Genomic DNA, 15,620 nt, shown 5'->3' on the forward strand with positions numbered 1-15,620 from the left:
AATTGGCGCCTGTAAGTGCCAGCTCTCGCGAAGCAGGGAGCAGACAAAGCTAGGAACAAGCAGCACGTTCCAGGATTGTTATGCAGGGAGGGTTGATGCCGGTCGAAACCGAAAGGAAACACGGCGGTCTCGTCGGAAAAATCCGCATAATTCCTGGCGGAAGAGCGTCTCTTCCCGGTATCCTAAGAGTAGGAGGTCGTGGCGGGAGCGTAGCGTATTTCCCCCAATTTCGTTAGCGCCTACACGCGCATAGGGCCACACGTACAATAGGGGTTCTGGGGAGGGGGGTGGGGGAGGTGTGGGGGGTGGAGAGGGGGCAGCGAGGGAACGAGCGAGCGAAGTAGCAAGCCGGCAGTCAGGCAACGCATCGAAAAGAGGTTCGCCGCGCAGGGGCAGGGAGCGAGATGGAGAATTTTGCAGCGATCATCGACTTGGAGAACGGCGCAGTCGCCCAGGAACCGACTCGAAATCGTTCCGTCCTGCTCGGACCTCCGGTTTCCCTTGGTGGCGCGGTCCTCGTCGCTGCCACTATGCTCCCGGCTGCTCCTCCACCCTTCTCCCGCCGTTGCCATTCCCCTCTACCGCAGGCTACCACCACCATCGGTGCTCTACCACCACGACGAACAACGTAGCATCAGTGGTAGCAGCAGCAGCAGCCGCGGCAGCAGCAGCAGCAGCACTAGCTACACCAGCAACTACACTATCAGCAGCAACACACCGGCGCCTCTTGTTCCGGCTGGTGTGTGCCGCAGTAGCGGCCACCGCTTCCCTGGCCCGGTATAGATTTTCAATTAGTGCAACCCGAAGGAACGTGGATAACGATGTGCCGTGGTGACGACACCTGCTGACCACCTCGAAGGTCGCCGTCCGCGCGGGTCGTCCTTTCCTCGGTTGTCAGTGCGTCCGAACCACCCTCGCAGTTTTCGCAGTCCGTCACACTGCCCTTGTCTCCGCGGGGGAGGGGTCCTCGGGAACACAGACGGACATAAAGAGAGAGAAAGAGAGAGAGCGAGCGAGAGAGAGAGAGAGAGAGAGATAGATAGATCGATCCCACGTTCCTCATCGTGTGCGTGAACAGTGTGCTACCGTAGCTCCGCTAGCTCGTCAGAACACACCATGGTTGACCAGTGACACCGTTCAACGCTGCGAACAGGATACCCCCGTGGGAGAGATACTCCGTCACCCGTCGTCCATGGTGGATGGCCGAAGGATCAGCGAGGATGACGCAGCTCCGGACGATACACAGGACCCTGTTGTCCAGGCTGGCGGCACTCTACGTGCTCATGCTGCACTCAGGTGGGTCTACCAACCGATTTACAGGCCGCCTTCGGTGCTCGAAGGTCCAGCATTTAGAGAATCGTAAACAGTTTCGACTGACGGCGGCCCGCGAGTGGTGCGCGAACGTCCTCTTTCGCCAGTTGTTCCTCGATCCTCCGACCTCCTGGTAGATGGTGCTCGCGAATTCCAGGCCTCGGTGATTGCACCTCGCTTCCTTTGACGCTGCCAGTCCTGGCGAACCGACGCATTCTAGGAATCCGTCGAGGACTAGGCTGCTTGGTCTAGGTCTCGATTAGACTCGAGTTCGATGAAACCAAGGTTTCGACCTTGGTCTAGTATCTGTATTAAGGTACAACCCTTGGACTCTAGGTTAAGTGCAAGCTCTCACGTTCCAGTCCAATTTGTAGTCGATGACCAGATTCTGGTATCAGCATTGGTTAATTCAGCCGAGGCACTTGTCGATGTCTTAGAGCACGTTCTAACTGGTCGAGTCCCCAAATCAAGACTTAACCAAGGCGCCAGGAAAGCCCCGGTTTAAACAGTTCCTCGGTTTCCATCTCGCTCACTAACTCGCGCTGCTAGAGGTCTCGGAGCATGCTCCAGCCGAGACACTAAGTCAGGCTCTATCTTAGCCTCCATCTGAGCCTCTAGCTTAGCTCGCTCTGATCTCAGGCGCCAAGGATCTTAATTCCAAGTTCCACCTTAAATTCCAACCGAATCTCGGGCTTTATCCCGAACATTCCCCAAGGTATCCCTCCTTCGAGACTTCGTATAGCCGGAGCAATAGTTCTGCTCTCTATCGGTATTGGCTGTTCGGTCGATTGAGCGCTCGCCACGCAACAAATAAACAATTAACGGGCCACTGTTGCGATAATCGTGGAAACGGCAGCCGTGCCGATCGCTCGGCGATATTCCGGCGCCGATGTACAGAGGGGGGGGGGGGGGGGGGGGGGGGGGGGGAGAGAGACGATATACGCGCACGTCCACGCGGCTCGGCTTGACTTGGCGCGTCGTCGCCCGTATTGTTTGGATGTTTGCTCGATCACGATCTACGCGGCCGACCGGCCCGTTCGACAATGGCCCCCGTCGTGGCATTTCACCGTCATCGATCTCTGTCCAGGTCCCGTGTAATTTGCTTAATCTCTCCGCGGGCCCCGAGACATCGGGGTACACACAGCCGCCATACTCCTTCTTCCACGAGGAAATTAGTTCGAAGACTGATGCAATCCACCTCGGGCCCGACCTGACAGCCGGTCGTTTGTTCCGCGTATCTGATCTCCGGACTCTTGTCTATCCATCGAACACGTCCGATCGATATTACCGTCGACAATACACCTGCTCTCTTCCTGGTACACCTGGCGCTCCGACCTATACCTGAAACAAGTCCGAGCGCACAGAATCGCAGTTCGGATTGCATGCTCGCGGGTCGAACTAGACGCGATCCCCTGGGTCTCAGTCACCAGGTAGAAATAGAAAGTTAAGTCTGCGTTAAAGACTAGAGCTCTAAGTTAGGGGTTCAATCATTGCGCGGCGGTCTTTTTTCAGCATTTATGGCAGCCGCGGCTAAGATCCGTTCAAGTCCTTACGATTCACTTTCATTTTCTATATCATCAAAACCCTCTTCATCGACATTAAAATCGATCCTTTCAATAGCTTTATTATGAATAGTTAATTGCCATATACGATGAAATTAAAGTTTAGATGGAATGTTTCTAATTCCGGATCCCTGTCAGAGGGTTAAGGCATGGATCTTAAGTTCGGTCCGCATTAAGGGACACGGTCAAAGTTCGACCGCGCAATCGACCGTAGTTCGGAGTTACGTCGAAGCTCGGTTTCGAAACAGTCGCAATACCTTTTCCACCTTGGAGAAATGATTCGACCTATTCCGGGACAAGTCCTGAGAACTCCTGCCAGCAAGAGGACGCGTCTCCGGACTGCTGAAGAGCCGGTCCCCCGATAATAAGGATCGCTATCGTGTCGACGATACGATCGTCGAGGACGGGGCCAGCCGTCAGGACAAAGGGAAAACGATTTCCGTCGGTTTTTGCCGGGACGTTCTCGCTGTCAGGCCGCTTTCATCGGCCGGCGTTCAACAAGGGGCGAGCCGGTCGCCCGAGGGACGCGAAGGAAATTAAAATATCAGGATATCGCGCTCGGCGAGCGGTCGGCTCGTCGAAAAGAGGCGGAAGGTCGACGAAAGTTCCCGTCTGGCTTCGAGGACGCCGGGTAGTGCGGTAACCAACGGACATTTAGATAGGACCCGACCTCCGTTGGGGGGACAGAAATAGGATTCCCGGGACGCGGAAGTTCTCGAGGATCCCACCGTGAAAGTAGATCGATTACGAGCCGTGAATAAAGCTCTCCACGGCCTCAACCGTTCCAACGATTCCATCAATTTTTCCGAGTAGCTCACGATTACACTGTTGGGCCACGGCTAGATGATCAGCGCTGGGTCTGAAAGCAATCCTGCGAGCCGGGGTTCGATCCTGCTCGAATTCGAAACCCTTTGCTTGGATCCCGATCGCGCTGCTGTTGAAGCGCTAGATGTCTGCGTGGGTTACAAATCGAGGGTGAATTATGGAGGTTCGCTTGGTTTTGAGACGGTGACAATGTCTGAGATAGGCTGTACATGTTGTAGACCTAGGGCTGACACCTCTAGGATTATTAGAACAGTGTCCGTCGCGAGGATTATTGGTCCTGGACCTGCTACCGCGAATATCATTGCTATTAGCCGCACCGATGACGACCCCCATCGAAGCTGGGTCTTTCCTGATCTAGGCTTTGGAAGACCTTGTTCCGAGCAACCACATAGCATCTCTAATAGTTTTTAGAATCTGGTATCTACATTAACGCTGGGGTCACAGTTCCCGCTCCCCTAAGTGCTTATCTCCCAACGCTAGGTCTGCCAAGTCATCCGGAGCCCTTTTAACTTAAACAACTGCTGGCCGCAAGTGATCCTAGGGCTAATATTACGCCGAGATTGAATGATCAGCGCTAGATTAGGTCTGACCTACATCCGAATCGGACAATTATGTCTGAGATAAACACGACGAACAAACAGCCGGCTTGCCATCAGGTGATTAGCACGAAGATTATAGCCTGCGAGCGGAAGGAAAACCTCTTATGCTCGGCCACGAAGTCATTGCGATCTAGTCCGGCAGACTGATTTGTGCAGAGTCGCGAAGAGACTCTATTGGGAAGTTGTACCAATTACGGTACTTGCGTTAACGAGTTATCGTTTTTAAGCGGACGTCGCGTCACTGACTGTGCGCGGCACGCTCGCGCGTGACTCGCTTCGCGTGACGCGTTTAAGTTCGTAGCCGGGAGCTTTGTAGCTGTCTACGATCCGTTTCGTTCATCGACATCGTGGCGCGACACGTTGTCAAGCCGGCTTGATAATTATGCCTCTCTCTTTTTTTTTTTCTATAAGTCGGAAAACGAGCCATTTCTCCGGCCTAGAAAATTCAATAATGCCGACTGGCGAAAAATACTGCTCAGACATGCGAGCCGGGAATTAACGTGGACGGTCGTGTAACGTTTAATTCACGACACGACGCCTCTGCCAGGCAGCGCCAGACCCCGTTGAAAGTAGCTGACACCAAACACAGAGCGATCTCTCACGGAAAACTCGGCTGAACAGGTGTGCCGTTGTTTTTCTAGACGGCAACGATTTCCCTCGACTTGTCTGACCATTGTTCACCGCCTCTACTTCTCGTGCTGCAACAGAGTTACGCTAACAATTTTCTTTCGTGTAATTTCAAATCACTTTTATCGGCTCGGATACGCGATGGAAATTGCCGTCGCCGCCGTCTGGAAATTTATTTCGCGGACAAGGTGACGCTTTTCTCGACTTGTCTGCACGTCGTTGACTCTTTCCACTTAGCGGTCTAGCCGCGGAAATCTCGCTAATAATCGTTTTCCTTCTTACTATTATCGAAACGCCGTTTCCATCAATTGAGGAATTATTTAATTTAATTTAATCGAATTATTGACATTAATAATATTAGAGAATATTTAACTGTGATTTATATGTTTCGATATCAGTGTTTCGTTGGTATCGTTGACACGATAATATTGCAACGTAAATTAGAGGACTCTGTTTAGCTTCGAAAGCTTTTGTTTTTCACAACACGATTTTCCTGTAAATACCAGCAACCTTCGTACATGTCCGATCACTATCGACTATTTCCACTCGAAATTCGACCCTCAACTTCAAACTTTTTTCCACCCGAACCGTGAAAGCTACAGCGGACCTGGCACGCGTAGAAAAATGTTGCGAACTCGCCGGAACAGAAGAATATATTTTTATACAGTATTGTAAACAATGGAGCGTGTTTAAAAAATGCTCGAATGCAAACATTCGCCGCGAACGCGCGGACCTTGTCGGATATTTTTTCACGTATTGCGAAAATGAAAAATCCGAGGGGTGGTTCGACCGCGCGACTTTATAAGGGCGTGATTTAAGAATTTTTTTTTCGACGAACCACAAAATTCTCGCGTCGACAAGTAACGACAATTGATACGAATAAATGAAGTATCGATTCACGGGAGAAGCGTTCGCGGACGGACGTTCCTCCAGCCCCTTGGCTGTTCACGTGAACGTTCATCATTGCCGTGTCTTCCCGGGTTGTCGGGCCGCAGACGGTCGACGTCGCGACGCCGCTCGCACGTGCTCGTGACGGACGCCGACACGGTCGATTTAATTAAAGACAATCGGACGAGGGTTGGATGTGTACCTGTCGCAACGGGAGGTTAATCAGCGGCCGGAAGTGTATACCGGATATAAGGCTAGGTCAAAAATCAATTACCATAACTGTGCCAGGACCGGGTCCCTGTTCGACATTAATTATTTACACCCGAATTACCGGCGAACACCGCGGCCTCGAATTGGCCTGGCATTCCCGAGGTCGTGAAAAGCTTAATAGAACATTCCTTTTCCCCGGTCTATTACAATTAAGTTATTAACGGTTTGATCGCAGAAAATTGAATATTTCGTTCGGCTCATTTTTCAAGTCTTCAGCAGCTATTAAAAAAATAAGTAGAAATATACGGCAATAGTCGGACACGTTAGGAGATGTTAGGTAATAGAAATTACCGAAGAGATTTCGTTGAAAATTGATGACGACTGACATGGATTTCTAGATAATTTTATACACATTTCAAGTGGTAAAACTCGATCATGGTCAGACATCGGAAGACAAAAACTGTTAAATATCTTCCGTTGGAATTTTGTCCGTACAGATTGTTTATCAGATATTTACGTAGCAGCTAAAAACAGTCAACCGTGGCCAGAAAAGATAACGAACATCGCAAAATCGAGACTGTTAATTATATACCGTTTAGTTGCAACAGACCGCATTACTGGACATCTATTTTAGGTGTAGGTCAAGTGATAACAGTCAGCTGTGATGAAACCAGTCAACGGATATCAGAAGATATTTTTTCGTTGAAAAATTTATGAAGATACACTGAGACTACCTTTTTATTCCTATCCACCTAGTCTTATCAAGTGGAACACAAGCGTGCCACAGTTGGACGGTTCAAGGGAAAAATGTAAACTACAAAATATTTTGTATCGCAAAATTAATGGACGCGGACTCGGACATCCAGGGATTTATTTTACGTACTTATCAAGTGGAACTGATTGATTTTCAGGGGTCAATAAATTCGGGAATATTGAGGGGAAAAGAGAACAGTGCGAAAAAAGGGCCGGCGTATTTTCGCAAAGCAAATCGACAATCGGTTCAGACTATTCGGAGCGACTCGAAAAATAGATCGAACAATTTTTTCGGCTTCGATGCCCCGATATCGGCTATCGCGGAACCCGTCTGTCTCCACGGGCTTTGCGTTCGTGTGTCCACGTGCGGGTTTTTTTTTCCTCGATCCGTAATTGATTGCGAAGGGTTCTGGTTTCGCAATTCCCGTGGCTCGTTTTACAAGCGGCCAAATTTGGTTTTTTCCTAGGATCGCGTTACAGGATGAAAGGAGCTTCTCTCCCTCTCTCTTTTTCTCTCTCTCTCTCTCTCTCTCTCAGCTTTCTTCGTTCGTTTTTCCTCCTGTTTTCCCGGGGAAAAAACAAAAATAACAGAACAGCCCGAAAAATACAACGCGATCTCGTCCGGAGTGACCCAGATAAAGCGATCGGGACAAGATGTCGGCCCGTGACCCGAGACGACGCTGTCAAAACCGATCGATGTATTTTTATAGAGACGATTCTCTGCGGTACAGCGGCGTCGCTGTCCTCTATACAATCTGTATTCTTCCATTCTTTTATGTAGCAGCAGTTCTCGTAAACACACAATTATCCAACTGCCCGGAATGATCAAATTACCTTTTATTCGTGGAACGATAAAGAATAAACTGTGCATAAAGTTGGTCCAAGTGCGTGTTGGACGTCATGCTTTCCCGCTCGATACCTACTATACTAGCAAGCTGTCTCGTGAAAGAGCATAGGAATGTGAAAGTAGAAGCTTCACCCTTTAAAATAGATAAGATACATCGTCGCACGATCTTTTTTGACAATGTTACGAGCGCTGAAACATGGGGAATTATTTATCCAAGATTTCGAGACCAAGTACATGTACCATATCAATTGTCAATTAATTATCAGATAATGAAGAATTTCGATAAAAATGAGCTTACTGGAATCAAAGTAGAAGCTCTGCTCTTCAAAATGAGTTAAATACGTCGTCAAAATAAATTGCTTACACTGTATCGCTCGCCAATTAATTATTAAAAAACGAGCATGAATGTTGAAAAATAAGCTTACCAGGAAAAAGTGGAAGCTTCACGCTTAAAAACGAGCGAAGGCACAGTGCCGTACGATTTTTTCCCCCAATGTTACGCTGCCCAAAGTTTTCATCCCCTAACTAACGATTCGGCAAAAAACGCATGAAAATCGCCGCGTGTCAATTGGCTGTTGTCCGGCGGCCACGAGGACCAATGCAGCGGTCGATCATCGAGAGAGCTTCATCGGGTTCTCATTGAAACAAGGTCTCACCGTTGGGGGACGAAGCGGCCGAGCCAGGCAAGGGGTGGAAGTTAATTAAGACCACTCGGAAAAAAGCGACTGTGGTTCGCGAGCAGCGTTTAATGCGGCGGATGCGTGGCGAATAACCGCGACCTAATGGGACGCAGGGCCGTGCAAGGGGGTGAGTGAGGTTGTACCGGGCAATAGAATCTAAAGGGGATTTCTCTGAGCATGGCTTTGCGCCCCCGCCCCTCCACTTGACGAAGAAAGACCTGGATATCGCTTTCGTAATTTCCCTCGCACAATCGGGGTGCCCGCGTCCCTCCCAACCCTCTACGGCCCTGAAGAGAAATTCGACGGATCCGATTGGCTCGGTATCGAATTGAAAATCGCTGATTTCCCGGCGATCGTATCGCCGACCGGAAATTTGCTAATTCCGTCCCGCTGACGACGATACAATTTAATTGTTCCCCGTCGTATCCAATAACTTCCCTCCCCTCCACTTCCGCCGAGCTTCGCGTCCCACCACGCTCGGTCGATTCATGCGGGGGTGGTATTATGAGAAACGCTCCAATTTCGCACACGCGGTCTATCGTCGCCAACGTTGCGTATTTCGAAGGCCAAGTCCTGATAATTTTGAGAAGCTTAAGCCTTAAGAGGACCGGCCGACGATCAGCTATCGATATGTCATCGCTCCATACGTGGCCGAGCGGAACTTCGACTTCAAAACCGGTCGTTAACCCCTTAATGCACAATTTAAAAAAAATAAACCGACCAAAAAAGATCAATTTTTTGTATCTAAGAAAATACCTATTTGGACCTTAATTTCAATAGATATTGAAAAATAATGCAAAAATTACTAAAAATTCAATAAAAATAGTGGATAAATAATTATAGTGAATATTGAATCGCATTGCAGATCGAATTTCGTACCCATCGTACTGTTTTTCAATTACCAGTTACTATTTTGAAGGGGAAGGAGAAGACGAAAAAAAAAACTGTAAAATATTTGATGAATATCAATAAATTGAATGTTTTCCTTGGTTTTTATTAAGTTATTTTTAATGCCCGGATATATTCGAATCTGAACGTTTTAGCGACATAAGTTGCGACGCCGACCGTATATATACGGGTCTGCACATTTTGGCCGGTTTTGCACGCCCGTGTTAATACGTTTCTGCGCGTTAAGGGGTTAATGCCAGGAATCGGAAATAGCATATGTCGTTGAAATCGGACAGCTAAAAAGTGGAATAATGCGATTTCATCAGGAATAACCCGCGGTACAATTAATCGCTAATATTGTTATAAACCCTCTTTTCTTGGAGTCTACGGTTGGCTGCCTAGCAACCTTGTGGAAGTAGCTCGACAGACGAGTGTTTTCCCAGGAAGTGGCAGAGGCCAGTGTATGGTCAGACATAACATTGTTGGCTGTTATCCATGGGGAGCGCGATGAACCGGACGGAGGGACTCCTCTGAAAGTTTCGTAGACCGATACAGGGGCGAGTAGAATGAGTCAGCAAATGCTTCGACAGAGTAAAAGACGCCACTCTATATTCAGATTGCTTTAAATCACTTTGAACTTGGCATTGGACAGACTTGAGAACCGTGCGAATGTTACATGATTTCACGAGTAGAATGGCCGAGTCGATCGGTCCAGTCGAGTCATAACAAAGTGGAGCAAGTCATGCATTTATCAGACGATCACTGTCGAGCTAAATCAAGCTGAGCCTGAGTCAGACAATACGTCATCTTCCGAAACAGAATAAGCCAGAACTTCGCCAGGCAATGCATATTTCATTGCCAGGCCATTCTGCAGTAGAATAGATCGCGCCACTGTCAGACAATTTATCTCACGAGTCCATCGCGAAGTGGAACAAGTCGGAGTTTGATCAAACAACACACTTCTCATTTGTCGGACAATTCCGGAGTAGAATAGGTCATGCGATGGTCAGGCAATGCATCTCCCACGCCTGTTACACACTGGATTAAGCCGTGCTCTTGTTAGACCATGTATCTACAAACATTGATTTAGGGGAAGCAACTGAGCCAGTGGAGTAGCGTAATATTTGGTCAGACGATGCATATGCAGAACGATCTGCCGGAGAATAGGATAGTATGTGGTCAGACAATTCAGATTGGAGACTTTCTTGCAAAACAAAGGTGCGCCTGGTCAGACAATGTACATTCAAAATAATCATGCAGTGGGATGATACAGTGTCCGGTCAGGCAATGCACATTACAAATAATTATGCAGGAAAATATTACAGTGCCTGATCAGGCAATGTGCATTCAAAATATTAATGCAGTGGACTGGTACAATTTCTGATCAGACAAAATACATTACCAATAATTATGCAGGAAAATATTACAGTGCCTGATCAGACATTGTTCATTCAAAGTATTCATGCCGTGGACTGATACAGTGTCTGGACAGGCAATGCACATTACAAATAATTATGTAGGAAATTTTACATGGTCTCATCAGACAATACAATTTAAGTAGAATAGTAGAGTGTGCGGTCAGACAAGTCCTGTATCGAATCAGCAATTTTCTGAGATGTTTCCTAAACGCAGGTGTGGTGGCCCTTCGAATGACGGCCCTGCAGATCCCACAGCACGTGGTACTGAATGAAACGGTCCGGATGCAGTGCAACTTCAACATGGACGACGAGAAACTCTACTCCGTGAAATGGTACAAAGATGGCCACGAGTTCTACCGTTTCGTACCCCAGGACAACCCCAGGGTGCAGACGTTTCTGGTGCCAGGGGTGAACGTGAACGTAAGTCCTACAATTTTTTAAACTAGAGTTTATTTATCCTAATTTTATCTGGCACTGAAAAATATATAGAAACATAAAGTACCCGAGTATTGAGGTGTCCCTTGGTTTACAGACGGACAATTCCACGGAGAAATCGGTGGTGCTAAAGAACGTGAACCTGACCAGCTCGGGGAGGTATCGTTGCGAGGTGTCGGCGGAGGCTCCGGCGTTCCAAACGGTCTCCGATCACGCGGACATGACAGTCGTCGGTGAGCGAACCTTCCCCGCAGAAATATTTGCACGTTAGGGGACGAACGATAGGGGAAGCCTCCATTTCAATCTCTCACACGAGTGGCTGGTTGCTTCTCGTTCTCGATGGGGGAACGGTTTGATGAGAACGGGAAAATGTCATTTTCTTGCAGTGCTGCCTGACGAGGGGCCACGGATAACTGGCGGACGTTCACGCTACCAAGTTGGGGAGGTTGTTCGTATGAACTGCACGTCCGCACCCTCGAAACCCGCTGCCCTGTTGACTTGGTTCATCAACGGCGACCCGGTAAGCACCCAACAATATGTACGCAAATGCCACTTCGGCCTTCGCTCCCCTGCATGCAGATCGACGCTCGCCCGCGACTTCTATTATCAATTATCTCGGCCAGGTAAACACGTGCTTCCTTCTACGATGTTTTCGAATCTGAAAAAAATCCTAGAAAAATTTTGGAAGATCCTAGTAGACCTGGAGAGGTACTGTAACCTTCCGGTTTATTTTGAAAGGTCCTGTAATATCATAGAAGAAGAGGCCAGGAAAATTGTTCATGAACTTGGAGAGTCCTATAAAATTTTAGATGAACTTGGAAGAAATTCTTGGAGATCTTAGGGAGTCCTAAAAATATTCTTGAATACCTTGAATGGTTCTAAAAAATTTTCCAATACCTTGGAGGGTCCTAACAAATTCTTAAAGACCTTGGAGTGTCTAGTAATATTCTAGAAAACCCTGGAAGGATAAAAAATAATTCTAGATAACTCTGAAGGGTCTCAACAAATTTTAGATGCGTACGAAGGATTATGGAAAATTCTAAACGACCTGGCAGGTTTTGGCAAATTTAAGAAAACTTTGAAAGGATTTTGAGTACTAGTGGAAGACCTTGGATTTTATTCTAAAAGAACCCTCTGGGATTCTACAAAATTCTAGCTGCCCTTGGAAGATCCTGAAGAATTCTAGCTATACTTGGAAGGTCCTGAAAAATTCCAGCTCAACTTGGGAGGTTCTAAAAAATGTTATACGACCTAGAAAGATCCGGGAAAGCTTTGGTATTATTAACATCTCAAAAATGGAGACCAGTACGGTGTTCGTCAGTGCCTGGCAGGCACTAATAAATCCTCAACAGACCTTTAAAAGCCCCCGGAAAGTCCTGGAGACCTCCTAGTTTCCTCGAAAAGTCACGAATAGCGTGGAGGAAAGTCCTGAAGGAGAAAAAATCTTGCTGTAGCTGTAATCTCGGCCGATCCGGGTCTTTTATCATCCTCGATCCTTCAAAAGAATCTACCGCACATCCGGCGTACAAAAAGCGCCAGAAAGAGGGTAGAAGAGGATCGCGTTTGCTCCAAGGGAAACAATTTCCATTCGTTTAGCCAATTGCGACGGTAAACGACAGATCCAGTGAAGCTCTGTCTTGAAAAAGGAGGCAGACAAAGGTCGCCGGGCTGAAAGGGCTCGCTTGACAAAGTGCGCTTTAATCACGTTTCAGCCGGCATTGCAATCAAACACCCCTGGCCGCGAATCCGCTGCCGCCTGGGCAATTGTTCTCTCCCCCCTTCTCCTCTCTCTCTCTCTCTCTCTCTCTCTCTCTCTCTCTCTCTCTCTCATGATTTTCAACGAACGTAGAAAGGTGTACGAAGGCGTTTCGCGGTAGATTATTATGGTGAAAACAATCGTGACTGTTTTCAGGCTGATACCCAGTACCTGAAGGGGCCGCACATAACCGCGGTGGACGAGAAGGGCCTGGAGACCGCGGTATTGGGCTTGGAGTTCCGTGTCGCCAACAAACACTTCAAGCGGGGCGACATGAAGCTAAAGTGCTTGGCGACAATAGCGACCGTCTACTTGCAGAGCAACGAGGAGAGCGTGGAGGGGGACGAGAGGATCCTGAAAGCACCTGTAATGGAGAGCCGCGAGACCAGGGCGCAGAGTCATACTCGCAACGACTTAACCAACGGTTAGTTTCTCCATGGCTGTCTTCTCCTAGTCGCCAGACGTATTCGTTCAGATTATTTTTCCACCGGACGCAGAGAAATATTTTTAGCTATTAAAATGTAGTTACATATCTCTGTCAATCTCCATTTATTTGCGGTGCTCGCGGCGACACGTTGGTTGCAATAAAAAATGTCTGAAATCGTTCTGATCCACAGGAAGCAGAACGCCAACGTCGCCGACCTGGATGCTGATCATGGCCCCGATCACCTGGCTGGTTCTCGGCCGATAATAACACATTTTTCCACGTCGCTTCCTACGAGTGTAAGACGAGTACATTAGGAGAATCTCGTTCCCATCGTATCTAAATACCTAACAGTTAAGCCGCGTAATCATAATTAAATATCATATCGATAAAGAATGGAAAGAAGAAAAAAAAGGGGGGAAGAAGGAGAAAAGAAAAAAAAGAAAAATGGCAAGGCCGGCCATCGTCCGCGTACAAACACATTGGCGGGTCCAGCGAACCGGTTCCCGGACACGTCTTCTCGCGCATCGTTCGTTTCCGGCATAGGACAATGACACTTTTTTACTGTTTTTACCATCGTGGACCGATGGCAGTGCCAACAAAAGCTCTGCGGCCTGATAACGAACCACGTTTCCGGTGCATCCGCTATCGGGTACGAGCCTCGGTTGATGGACCATTTTTTATAAATTTTTCAATCGATGTTTTCCGATCGAACGGATTTGATTTCCTTGTCGAAATTGATTCTCGTGCTCCGCATTCGATTCGATACAAATAATTGATTTAATTTCCACGGGCGATTCTAGGACAGCGACCCGATAGCAGACGCGCCAGAAAAGCCATACGCGGGTGAGAACGTGCTGCAGAGCTCGGACTGCACGCTGCTGCCGGTCCCGTTAAGGGGGCAAAGTACCGTCAACTGTTTTCGCGGTCCTCGTTTCACCAGACGGGAACGAAATATTCGTGGATCCGCCATTGCCACTAAACCAAAGTATGTTCTAGGCTCTAAATGTATTCTCGCATGGAGAAAGAGGGTCTCGTTTCAAACATATCCGTGGAATAAACCGGTAGAGAGAAAGAACGACGACGAGCTGATAAGGGGGAGGGGGCGCAAAGGAGGAGGATGAGTCCGTCACTTCGTGCGTGTCTATGTTAAGTCGTCCGAAGTACGTCGTTCTAGCAGAGAAATCGCACAACGTTCTTTTTACTTTCCCAGACATTATTTTCGACTCAGAGTTAGTAGAAATGTAATTCACCGAAGGGAACCGCTCTAGTCGACGTTAGACGTACAGTCGGTCGCAACGTCGTAAAATCCACATACCTGGAAAGAAAATAAAGATTTTTATACGTCAAATGAGTCGTTCAAAAATGAATAAAAAAGTGGTAATAAATAAATTGGAAACTTTAAATTACTTTAATTTCCAATTAAATAACTTAAATTACCTAACTATGTATAGCCAGAAGTTTATAGTTATTGTTATCTATAGATTTTTGGAGCCGACTGTGGGCGGTGGTATTCCTCGGTTTAGGTTGCGTTAGTATAATTTTCGAGGCAGGGGAGGCTGCATAATCTTTCTTGTTACAACGAGTCTGGTTCCGTCTTGATTTTCCTACTGTACACGATCGCGCATTCGAATTTCCCGCGCGAAACAATTCCCCACTCCCGCTTGAACAGGAATTGAACGAAATTGCCGAGAGAACGAGAATACATTGTTTTTCGAGGTGGGAATTTAATTAAGGGTGTTGCATGGTTGTATCGTTGTTCCGAGGAAACAAATTATCTTCGCTTTCCGTCTCGGTGCGTATCGCTGTGCGAATTCTTGGCCGTTAGTAAAATGGCGGGAAACTTGTTTCGTTTTTGAACCGATCCCTCTTGCGAGATTGACACGCGTGTCACAAAGCTGCGCACAATGATGCAGAACGAAAATCAGACTCTAGCGAAGCGCACACTGTAAAAATGACAGATACTTATTGTCTTAAGGAGTTGCTTGTCGTCTTGTTTATCGTCTTCCTGCGCGTGACAATGCGGCAAGAGGGTATTTCGGTAATTTATTGTTGACAATATTGTTGCTTATTGCTGTAATTTTATTCGTTGCTTGTTTACACTGTTGCCGCTGTTCCGTTTCTTCTCCGACTACACTTCGACGTGGTGCTGCAATCGAATTATGCGAAGGAAAAGTAATCGCGAGACGCAGGGAGGAAAAGCAGAATTAATTGTGCGCGCAACAACGTTCACCAACGTTCGAATCGAATACCGGAAATCTGTTTCTCCCATAGATATAGATATCCCGATACTTGTGTCACGTGAGCGTTTTTTGCGAATTTGTAAATATGTACATAATTTTCATCGTTATTAAAATTCACTATTATAATACGCCTTCTTTGTCTTCTCCATCGCCC

The 15,620-nt window shown here is 47.6% G+C and overlaps 1 protein-coding gene across 1 annotated transcript; it reads left to right on the forward strand.

Moving 5' to 3' along the window:
• The first annotated feature begins 731 nt into the window (after positions 1–731).
• LOC144472230 (uncharacterized) lies at positions 732–15,587 on the forward strand. The gene is made up of 6 exons (XM_078185144.1): positions 732–1,296; positions 10,823–11,028; positions 11,141–11,276; positions 11,430–11,563; positions 12,956–13,223; positions 13,417–15,587. The coding sequence occupies exons 1-6, from the start codon at positions 1,200–1,202 to the stop codon at positions 13,488–13,490; spliced, it is 915 nt and encodes a 304-aa protein (XP_078041270.1). The 5' UTR covers positions 732–1,199; the 3' UTR covers positions 13,491–15,587.
• Positions 15,588–15,620: the final 33 nt, after the last annotated feature.

This window comes from Augochlora pura, chromosome 7 (assembly GCF_028453695.1).
Source record: "Augochlora pura isolate Apur16 chromosome 7, APUR_v2.2.1, whole genome shotgun sequence".
In the NCBI taxonomy this organism is placed as follows: Eukaryota; Metazoa; Arthropoda; class Insecta; order Hymenoptera; family Halictidae; genus Augochlora; species Augochlora pura.

Excerpts from the sequence above, each read along its gene's own strand:
- LOC144472230 (XM_078185144.1), top strand. The coding sequence starts at position 1,200 with ATGGCCGAAGGATCAGCGAGGATGACGCAGCTCCGGACGATACACAGG. Across the intron at positions 11,029-11,140 it reads TGCCAGGGGTGAACGTGAAC|ACGGACAATTCCACGGAGAA; the intron begins GTAAGTCCTACA and ends CTTGGTTTACAG. Across the intron at positions 11,564-12,955 it reads GGTTCATCAACGGCGACCCG|GCTGATACCCAGTACCTGAA; the intron begins GTAAGCACCCAA and ends GACTGTTTTCAG.